This window comes from Amborella trichopoda, chromosome 7, assembly GCF_054954075.1.
Source record: "Amborella trichopoda isolate Santa Cruz 75 chromosome 7, AtrichopodaSantaCruz75HAP2 v2.0, whole genome shotgun sequence".
Lineage (NCBI taxonomy): Eukaryota > Viridiplantae > Streptophyta > Magnoliopsida > Amborellales > Amborellaceae > Amborella > Amborella trichopoda.
This window is the reverse complement of record NC_142342.1, coordinates 42,636,181-42,648,004: the sequence shown is the minus strand read 5'-3', so window position 1 is coordinate 42,648,004 and position 11,824 is coordinate 42,636,181. Positions and strand designations below refer to the sequence as shown.

The window sequence follows — 11,824 nt, the reverse complement described above, 5'->3', positions numbered from 1 at the left end:
CTTGGAGAAGTAATCCGTGGCAGCCAGGATGAAAGTATGACCCAATACCGAGGGGGGCTCGATAGGTCCCACAACGTCCATACCCCAATGAGAAAAGGGCGACAATGCCGCATTGGGGTGGAGAGGCTCCAGTAGTTGGTGAATTAAGTTTGCATGCATCTGGCATACTTGGCATCTTTTAGCGTAAGCTAGCGAATCCACAACCATTGTTCATCTCTAGCCATGGTTTTTTCCATTTGGCTTCTGCCTTCAGCTACTAGAACCTCGGCTACGAAGAGTTCAATTCCCTCATCTTCATTACCTACAACCACAGGGGTAGCAACCTCTTGATGCTCAGACATGTCATCAACTTCAAGCTCTTCTCCTTGAGTCATAGCCCCCTACCTCTGTTGGGGCACCAAGCTCCTCAGGCTTGGAGGCCACATCAATATCAAGGCCTCTATCTAGAGCAGTGGTTACAACACCTTCATCCTCATCTATCTCCATCCGAGCTGCCTCTGCCTCCGAAACTATCTTGAGACTCAAAGGCGCCTCCTCAAGATTCGGAGTCATCTCTCGATCAGAAGCAATGCAATAGGCTCAGAATGGCCAAAATCGTCTGCTTTGATTTATGAAGAAAAAGAAAACAATTCAAGAGAAGCAGAAGGTGGTTTAAAGAGCGCAGAAGGTGATACTAGAGTAGTTCTTGAAAGATCAAAAGAGGAAGAGCTACCTTTTGATTCTGACGCCATAGGAAGCTTAACACTCTTGCGCCTCTGAATACGCCCACTAACTGAAGGCGGGGCATGAGTATCGACAGCAGTCGAGCGCTTTCTTTTCTTTTCCCCTCCTGAAGTAAGAGTTGTCGCTTCAGATCCACCTCCTTGAGAAGACCCTCCAGCTAATTTACTGTGGGGACCACCCCTAATAATGACATTCAAATCCTGTGGAGGATGCTTCTCACAACCAGGAACTCGTCACCCCTAATCCCATTCGAAGATGGAACTGAGACTGTCGAAAACACTCCCAATCTTTGTCTTCATTGCAAGGAATTCTAACAAGGCCTCGTCAACTGTGATTTCATTGCGAAAGCCCCAAAGCCGACCATTTGGAGGGATAATCCAAGACAAAAAACACATCAATAGCTAGAGCATCCGCCACTCTCTTTTGCTTGGTATCTTGCCACTAGTTACCATTCAACCCCTTTTCAAGAGTGATCTTGATCCCAATATCCCTTACTGGTGATTATCCACCAATTCACATAAGCCATCATCGTCCGAACCCTTTTGTCGAAGTGAGGTATGACGTATTTGCTAGTTTCTAATGGGTCTTCCTTTCAAAATCTAAGCAAAGCTGGATGTCAAGGCATCATAAAAAAGGATGATGATTCTTTCATTGCCTCATTTGCTATTCCCCTTGATATTACATCTAATAATTATGCAAATTCCATGATTTGGAAATTGATCTAACAATAAAGATGGATTGTTTGCTACTACAAATTGAAGGTGATTCCTCCTTACTAGTGCAAATTATACATGGGAACTGCAAAAACCCATGGGTGCTTCATACCATAGCTGTTAATTGCAATGGCAAACTTGCAAACCATTCATGGTCTATTTGCCATATCTACCACGAAGCCAATATCGTGGCTGGTTGTAAATTAATATGCAATAATTTTCTTTTATGTTCTATTAGTGAAAAACAGATAGAGGACCTTCTCCCCAATTCACTTACCTATAAAAAAAAAAAAATTGGCATGCTACATGAAATCAGATACTAGTTGGTTCCTTACATTTTATTTGTGTTGGATACTCTCAAGTGCAAGCATGTGAGAAGTCTCTGAACCAGTAACGGTTTTCCATTAAAGGTAGAAATTAACTTGAGATTTCATGAAAAGCAATTTCATGAAAATTCTAAAGAGAGAGAGAGAGAGAGAGAGAGTATACAATGGAAGTGAACTGCATAACACTGCTACAGAGACAAGGGAATACCCTTGATGGCAATCTCACATGAAATTCCTCAAACTCTGAGTAATATCAAATTTAAACTTTTGCATGCACCTACAAACTAACCCTTGGTCATATAGGTTGAATCCCAATCTACAACTAAAAGTGGCACAGGAAACAAAAGAAAAGAAAAGCTCAAGACTGCTCCTCCTCATCTTCTATCTTGGGTGCCAAGTAGAACCTCAAATATCCCATGTCTGCAATTTTGTACTCCACCACCAGTGGTAAATCTGAAGACATGCTGAGACTTACAGAGTTTGAGAGTGGAGTTGCCTTTGTGAAGGAATTCATGTATCGAAGTGCAAAGGTCAGGGAAACTGGCTCCTTCATCTCAATGACAGTGGCCTCTTCAGGCTACATGTGTGTGAGAGAGAGAGAGAGGGGCGGAGAGAGTCATAAGTCTCATACTTTACCAAGGGGCAAACTAACTAAAAGCTGGAAGGTATGACACATTTTTAGATGTCAAATTTTACACAATTTACTAAGGTATGCTTTCTTGCCTCTACATATACACAAAAATAGATAGTTGTGTATGTGTGAGAGACTTTCAGTGTCATTATTTATCCACCAACAATAAAAATAAGCATTCAGCCATCAAAAGGTCCATCTTTAGATACCAAAGGTCAGCCCTCTAAGGAGACTATAATCACTCTTATCTGTCAAATTTCAAATTAGGTGGTCACACTCTCAAACTTTGTGATAAACCCTAAGCCATCTAATTTAACATCTAAACTAGGATTAATTGTGACCTTGTAATGAAGTTAAATGGTCTCATAGTATACAATCCCTATATATATATATATATATATATATATATATATATATATATATACACACACACACAAAAAGTCATGTTAAGGTGCTCACACAATAAAGCAATTTATCATTGTACTCAACAAATATTAGACAGATATACACCTCCTTGCTTTACACAGAGCAATTTTTTAATAAAAATATTTTTTTTTATTAAAACAGATGACATCATCCATAAGGGGTATAACGTCACCCACATGAAGTACACTAGTGGTATTTAATGTGGGTGATATCACACCAAATGTGGATGAGATAACACCCCTCTTAATGACAAAAAATAACCTTACTAAAAAAATATTTCATATACAAAACAAAGGTTTATAAGTGTCCAAATTTGTTGAGTAAAATTCTAAAATGCTCCATAATGTAAGCACCCTAACATAACCCATATATATATATATATATATATATATATATAAATAAAAGGTTACAACGTTAAAATGTAGAATTAGAGGTACACCTCAAAAATCCATCATAAAAGGTTGTTTGGATGTTGAAAAACCATCTAATTGATCATCTCGACATCAACATGTATGAATATGAAAAGAAAAAAAGATTTTGAATCGGCAAAATAGTGTATCTTGCAACACATTATCTAGAGAGTCTATTTTTAAGATTTTCATGTATTTATAGATCTACTTGATTCGAACCATTTTTAGAGTTTAAAACTTTATAATTAGAGATGAAAATAGATTATCAAACCATCATAAGAATTTTTTCTATCAAAATTACATTTATGATAAAATTTAGAGGTGCACCTTAATTGGATTGTTTAAGGTTGCAACCTTATGTAAACTTTTCCTATATATATATATATATAGGAAAAGTTTACATAAGGTTGCAACCTTAAAATGTAGAATCACAAATACACCTCAAAAATATATTGGAAAGGCTATTTTAATGTTGAAAAACCCTCTAATTGATCATCTCGACATCAAGATGTATGAATATTTAAAAAAAGGATTTCTACGTCCCAAAAATAGTGTACCTCGCAACACATTATCTAGACCGTCCATTTTCAAGATTTTCATATGTTATAGATCTATTTGATTTTAACCATTTTTGGAGTTTAAAATTTTCTAATTAGATATAAAAATAGTTTTTAAGATAATCCTAAAAATGTTTTACAACAAAATTACATGTTTATGATAAAATTTGGAGGTGCGCCTTAATTGGATTGTTTAAGGTTGCAACCTTATAAAAACCACACCCTATATATATATATATATATATATATATATATATATATATATATATATATATATATATATATAGAGAGAGAGAGAGAGAGAGATGAAATATACTACTAAAATTATTTTTGTTTAGACTGGAAGTATCACAGCGGCTGGCCTACCTTGTCCACAGAGGTGTTTTGCCTGCAAACAATATTTGCACTTCCGATATCACCCCTTGTAGAGAACTTCACTCCTTCCTTGGTCACTGATATAATAACTGAAACATCATGACACACAAAACATGCAGAATTATTATTCTTCTTAGATAAATACAATACAGGTTAACATATTTCAATTCAAAGAAAGCATGAAGCCACCAAAGAAGTAACCGATTAAATTTCTTCTATTCATATATTTTATAAGTATAAAAGAAACCGTCAATTTTATCAATATATCGCAAGTCACATTCATCGCTAGACATGCTTACCAATTTGTACAATAAATAATATAATATGCATGTGAATCACAATACCAATTGATAGAGAGAATAGGACTGTAAACAGCTCGGGGTCAACCCTGATCGAGACCTTACCTTGGATAGACCATTTAGACCCAGACAGGGATATAAACCCAACCCATTTACCACCCGTAGTGAGAAAGAACAATCTGACGAAAACTTCACCAAGACAGGGCCTCTCTCATTAGCATAGATTAAGAGTTAATTGACATGTAGTTCTACATTAGAATTAGTATTAAATGGGAACATTTTATTGGGCTACCTAGTTAAGGTCCACGATCCAAACCAAATAATTTAATAGAAAGGAATAAGAATGTGATACATAATGTCTGGTCATGATTTGTATTAAACGATTCAATTGGAAAGGACACTGCAAAACCATCATCCATGTAGAGGAAACACAAGGTCTGAAACCAATCAATCAAGTAGAACAACATGCATATTTAAGTGCAAGATATCTTAGGCTCACCATATTCCAGTAACCTTCAGCATAAACTACTTTTTTATTGATAACATGACAAATTCCTAGAATTTGATGTATCACAAGCATAGCAGCACAACCAGAATCGAAAAAAAAATAAAGTTTTCACTACCTTCTAGTCATGCAAAACCAGTCCCATGTTCAGGGGACAAGGGTTAATAATTTTAAAAGTAAGGAAAATTTTCAATACCTTGAAGGCCTAAACAGATAGCATGGTTAAAGCCTGGTTGGAACATGCACAAATTTACCGAGAGCATAGTCAAAGAAAAGTGATGGATTTACAGGAACACACCTCACCAATTGACTATGGAATGTTACACTACTGAAACTCCAAGCCAAATGCATCACAAGACCACATCAGAATTGAAAGTCAGTTACGATTAGAATAGAATGCTTTTCATTCTATACAAATAAAGGGAAGAGCCTTATTTCTCAGAGAACTTCATGCATGGTTGATGGACTTGTGACAAATTAAATCATTGCAGAGTAAAGAATAAACTGCAGATAAATAGTCTCCTGCAGTCCTATTATTGGCCAAATACCTGTGTCCCCTATGCTGCTCAGATCCTTGCATATACGTTGGAACTCAGCAGCTGGCATTCTAACTATCGACTGATATTCAGATTCTGGAATACCCAACTGCTCACTGCTGATATCCATCAGTTTCATCTCAAAGTCTGATATCTTATCCTGGCCTGAAACAAAATGATGACCACATAAGTTGGAAGAACAGATGCTATATATGTTACTGGCAGGATTAATAATAATTAATGAATCAATTAGAACTATTTCAATCCTTTCCTTACTTCACAATTTGGTTATTGTGCTCATCTTTCCAATGCTGCAGACAGGGCTTCAATTAAGAATTGCTATTGGGATCAAAATATTCTATGATTTTCACAATAGATTGAGCAAGTCTTTTCAACTTTCAGTGTGCAATGCACAACTTATTAATATTCCAAATCATAAAGCTTAGAAAACCCAAGCACTTGAGCATGGCTCAATTAAATAATTTAAACAACATTGGACAACTGATTAAAGTCCTCAAAGTAATATTGGGGCCTAACAAGAGACCATATTCTTCCTTGTAGTCTTCAATTTATTCTATACTTAAAATGTCATTCAAGACCAAGCTACAATATCACTTAACTATCTACAACTAATAGCAATAGAAAGGTCAATACTCAATCAGAAGATTGCCTAATGTTTGATACACCAATTTCCTTTTTCTATGTTCATAGTTTTTGAAGGTTGGATCCCATGTCAATAGCCTCTTTTTATTGTTAACTTCACTTAATTGATAAAAGAAAAAAGTTTATATAAGGACGCTACCTTATAATGTAGAACTACGGATGCCCCTCAAAAATCCATCGGAAAAGGTAGTTTTAATGTTGAAAAACCCTTTGATTTGTCAACATGTATGACTATGAAAATAAAAAGATTTTAAGTCTCAGAAATAATGCATTTTACAACACATCCATTTTCAAGATTTTCATATGTTTATAGATCTACTTGATTTTAACCATTTTTTAAATTTAAAATTTTATAATTAGATATAAAAATAGATTTTGAGATAATCCTAAGAACATTTTACATAAAATATTGACTAAATTGAGATAACCATGTACAATATGGGACATCAGTTGTATGGACTAGACCAGAACTTTTTTTTTTTTTTTGGGGCAAATAACTACACTATAACTTCTTAATTGCAAAAACCTGTTTCTCCACTCCCTCTTTGGCTAACATACATCTGTGCGTTCACCTCCCTCAAAAAGTGTTGAAGCTTCAAAATGAAGGCATCACCCATGCCAAACAGTAGGAAGTTTCCATGGACATTAAATTCATCTACATCCCCACAGAATGACAATGTTGGAAGCACCTTTAATTACAATTTTCCACCAAATATAGCAGAAAGCTTGCACCTGCCTTATTAGAGTGAGATCAAGGGGACTGAAAACGTCAAGGCTTTGACACCACCAAACTGCCCAGACTATTCCCAAAAAAATACAATGGGTAATTGCAGAAAAAAAAACTTCCATTGACTGGTAACTAGAACTTAGAAGCCAGGCCTTAAAAAAAAATATTTTAAGTGATCAATTTGAAGTTAAAAGATTCAACCATGGAACTAATTACAAATCTAGGTCTCATAAATTTTGAACATGTTAATTAGGTCAGTCTCAGGGATTGGAACCCAGATAACTAAGTTTCAACAATAGGCGCCCAAATAACCAACAAAGGCTGCCCAAGTTCCCAAAATTTTCCAATGTGTCACCCGTTCATGGATTCTCTAATTTGTAAGATGAACACTATAGGCAGAGCAAACACTAACCTGATGGGACATACAATACCCCTTCCGCATAAAATGGAAGAGCACATCACCATCAAGCAAGTATATCTTCACTAACGACAATTTTTATATGAAAACTTTTACCTAAAATTCACAACTCAACAAAATAAAATAGTGAATCTCCATTATTATTCTAAAGAAGTCACAGAAAATTGAAAACCACTTTATAGCTTATAATGCATATGAAAATATGTAATTAATCCAACACATTTAGTAGCCACCAGAACTGTAATAATACAGTTTACAGGCAATATTGTTGGGCTCACCCAATCGATCCCTTTGGCAAGAAGGCAGATGCACCCAGCAAAACCTAGATTTATGGGACACAGAATATACCAAAACCGATGTGCATGTGTATGAATGAAAATCATGCAATAAAATAAAATAATAACCTACTGACACCGAGATTCACGTGGTTTACTTTTTATACTGCATCTACGAAAAAAAGACACAGATCCATCATTAAAATAATAGTTACAAAGTTCTTCTAAGAAACAAGCTTTTTTGGGCTCTCTATTTTCTTCCATAGAGTTTTATCTCTCTGAGGTTCTTCTCTCTCAAAAGCTTCTTTTCTTTTCTAGAAACTCTCTCTCTTTGAAAACAAAAGGTTCTCTTTCTCTCTCTAACAGGTTTCTCTCTCTCTTCTCTGAGAGAAAAGAGCCACTGTATTTTCTTCTCACTATAATGAAGTTCCAACCAATAAGAATAGCCTTTTGTTAAACCCACCAAGAGAGAAAATGTCAGTGAATGACTAGAGAATTCTACAAACCTCAAATGCCCCCAAAATGACCAAGATATATAGAGTTAAAAAGGATACCAAAGAAAGTAAATTAAGTTGTATATGGAACTTTCCTATTGATGTAACAAAATGAACCTGAAATTCCTTCAATTTTCAAAGATACCACCATAATGCAATTCTAATATGGTGTCCAAAATTCAAGAATTCATGAGAAATGATGGTTTCATTTTAGGACAAAGGTACGAGATTCATGCATTGATCCAAATATAACTCAGCATTGATTCCAAACTTGTTATCATACATACAGCCCATAAATGAAAACAAAGCTGTGCTTCTTCTAAAGATGAAAACTGATCATTCAAAGCTAAGCTCATTTCACAACAATAAGGTCACAGACATTTGGGCATTCAAGTTGCATCCAAAGTGAAGCTAACATTTCAGTAAGCTGATTGGCCATGTTATTAATAGAAATAATAAAAGTTCGATTTTCCAGTGAGATATCCAGTTACACCATATTGCACAGAAACCAGAGAGAGACGAATAGGATTTTTCAACGACAAATTTGTTCATATAATTATGAACTGAAAAAAGTACTTCTAACCATAACAAAACCCCCCAAAAAAAAAACTACAAGGACTTAAATATTCGGGATCCTATGCAGCAAAGCCAATGCTCTTAGACTTTTTGATGACAGAGGTACGTTGCATTTCATTGGTAGGAAAAACCTCATGAAATGTCATCAGAGCAATAATCATATCTTCCCTCCCTCTGCGCAATGAGGAAAGGCCCCTCCCTTCCTCCCTCTCTGCACATGGAGAGTGGGGTTGATAGAGAGTGTGGAAAACACGAAGTATCCCTAAGCAAACTAAAAAAAAAGCACGTAAAATTAAAGACTAAAGAAAAAGCATGTAAAATTGAAGAATCAAATCTAGGGCATCTTACTGGGGCTCTCGAACATAAAGGTAACAATGTCGCCTCCATCATCAGCCTTGATGGTGATAATATCATCATTCCCTGCACATTTTAGCATCTTTGACATGTTATTGAGGTTCATGCCCATTGATAAGTTCCTGTCGCACCTGTAATGCTCAAAACCCTCGGATCTGAGCAAAAGGGCCACCAGAGCCACATGACTCGAGTCCATGGCTTGCAGAGAAAAACCAGTAGACGAGCACTCGAAGTTCGCGTCAGTAACAAGGTCTTTAATGGCTTCCATGACCTTCTTCAGAAGGCTTCCCTGAACAAGCCTGAACTCCAACATCTTCGAAAATTTAGGGTTTTTGAAAACCTAGGGCTTGAGAAAAACGAAAAACTATAGGATTTATGCAACTCTAGGGCTTCTGAAAATCTGGGGATTTTAAAGTGCAGAGGCCGGAGGGAGAACAATGTTAAAGAGAAAGAGAAATAGATTTGGAGGGAAAGGGTGGGTTTCTCGTATTTATAAGTAGGGAGATAAAAGGGCGGGAAAACTTAGGGTTTTCGCCATTCATGGCGGGAGGTTCACTTTTGTAGTTTCTTTCGCACGCCATTGCCGAAATCAAGCGAAATTTTAAGATTTCGGCTGTCGAAATGATTTCAAATTTTCAATACTACGGAGGTACCCTTGACGCAGGAAAATACAGAGGAGAAAAAAAAAAGGAAATTATTATTGGAAAATTATGAAAATTACCATACCAATTATTTAGCATTGTATACCTATGTTGTTTGATCTAATTTCCAAATGTTCATAAAAATGATATATGATCTTGTAATAGTAATCTTGGAATAGTATAAAACATGTAACATGCTAAATAATACATGGGAATTTGATAAGCTTCTCTTTGATTAAAATGTGGAAAAAGTTTATATAGAGCCGAGGCTATAAACAATCAAATTAGAGCCCACCTCAAAATTTTCATGGAGTTGTTTTTATGCCCAAATATCATCAAATTGATCATCTCGATATCAAGATGTATGGATATGAGAAAAAAATGAATTTCAAGTTTTAAAAATAGTGCATCTTATAACATAATTTTGTACTGTCAATTTTCCAGATTTTCAAGTTTTCATCGATATGCTCGATCTACACTATTTTTTAAGCTTAAAATTTTTACCTAAAGATAAAATGGTGCAATTGGCATGCAGATGCATTTGTAGTTGTAGAGGTAAGGTGCACCTTCAAATTTTATCATGGTACATAATTTTGATGTAAAATGTTATTAGGATTATCTCAAAATCTATTTTTATATCTAATTATGAATTTTTAAATTTAAAAAATAGTTAAAGTCAAGTAGATCTATAAATATATGAAAATCTTGAAAATGGACGGTGTAGATAATATGTTGTAAAATGCATTATTTCTAAGACTTCAAATCCTTTTTTTTTCATAGTCATACATAACGATGTTGATGTGATCAATCAAAGGGTTTTTCAACATTAAAACTACCTTTTCCGATGGATTATTTTGGGGCATCTGTAGTTCTACATTAGAAGGTAGCATCCTTATATAAACTTTTTAAAAAATAAAAATATATTTTAAAGCTATCACAAAGATTTTCAACATTGAAACTACATTTCTCGATACTATTCGAATGTGTGTTTTACTTTGATTGTTTAGAGCCTCGGCTCTATACAAATCGCACCCTTATAATTTGGGTGTGGTTTGTATAAAGTTGCAAGTTTAAATAATCAAATTAAGGTGCACCTCCAAGTTTTATCATAAATATAATTTTTAGATAAAAATTCTCAAGATGGCTTGAGAATCTATTTTTATCTCTAAATATAAAATCTTAAACTCCAAAAATGGTTCAAATCAAGTAGATCTATAAACAATTGAAAATAGATGGTCTAGATAATTTATTGTATATACAATATTTTTATGACTAAATTTTTTTTTTCTTTTCATAGTTGTAAATCGTGATGTCGAGATAATCAATTAAAGGCTTTTTCAATATCAAAACAATGTTCTATGATGGACTTTTTTAGCTGCACCTTAATTCTACATTTTAAAGTTGCAGTGTAAACTTTTTCGCTTTAATTTTAATAGTTTATCTTCTTAATTATTGTGTATTTTAACATGTATATTGAAATTAAATAAAAATATATTGATAAAATACTAAATAGTGTTGACAAATTTCCTAAACAAAATACAGGGATTATATACTACGCGACCATTTATTTTTGGTACAAAGAGGTCACAAATCGCTTTTGGCCGTTGAATATAAAATTTGATAGATGAAAATGTGTCACAACATTCTAGAATTTTTATTTTGAACTTTGTGCCCAAACAATGACACTTACTCAATTACTCAATTTCAAATCCAACCACTAATGATGATTGTGACCTCTTTATATCAAAAATAAATATTCATTGTACACATTTGTAGCTCTAAAAATGTATGATGAATATGCAAAAAATAAAATAAAATACTTACAAGGTATGCTATTTTTACTTACTAATATTTATTATTTTTTTGCAGCTATGTTATCGAAACTGAAAGTAATAAGTATTGATGTGTCGGCATGATCGGTTTAGGTCTTGCCCGTTTCAACCATAATTGCAATATTGTGTCCATTACTACTGCAAAACAATAAGTACAGTAGTAATGCACCTGATAGGGTTTTGGTGCACACTCTATTCAGGTACAGTCTCCTTTCTAAATCCATCTCAGATGTGGATTTTAGGTTTAGAATTTAACATGTCAATAATAATGCATAAATCGAAACGAAGTGCTAAAAATCTAATTGAAAATTCTGAGAAGAGCTTACACACCAATCTTATCAGG

The 11,824-nt window shown here is 34.4% G+C and overlaps 1 protein-coding gene across 1 annotated transcript; it reads right to left on the bottom strand.

The window, feature by feature from the left end:
- Positions 1 to 1,819: 1,819 nt before the first annotated feature.
- LOC18423068 (DNA sliding clamp PCNA) lies at positions 1,820 to 9,766 on the bottom strand. The gene is made up of 4 exons (XM_006827649.4): positions 9,003 to 9,766; positions 5,514 to 5,666; positions 4,153 to 4,250; positions 1,820 to 2,339 (listed from the first exon to the last, which is right to left on the bottom strand). The coding sequence occupies exons 1-4, from the start codon at positions 9,319 to 9,321 to the stop codon at positions 2,121 to 2,123; spliced, it is 789 nt and encodes a 262-aa protein (XP_006827712.1). The 5' UTR covers positions 9,322 to 9,766; the 3' UTR covers positions 1,820 to 2,120.
- Positions 9,767 to 11,824: the final 2,058 nt, after the last annotated feature.

Excerpts from the sequence above, each read along its gene's own strand:
- LOC18423068 (XM_006827649.4), bottom strand. The coding sequence starts at position 9,321 with ATGTTGGAGTTCAGGCTTGTTCAGGGAAGCCTTCTGAAGAAGGTCATG. Across the intron at positions 4,251-5,513 it reads GAGCAGCATAGGGGACACAG|TTATTATATCAGTGACCAAG; the intron begins GTATTTGGCCAA and ends ATGATGTTTCAG. Across the intron at positions 2,340-4,152 it reads AAAACACCTCTGTGGACAAG|CCTGAAGAGGCCACTGTCAT; the intron begins GTAGGCCAGCCG and ends ACACACATGTAG.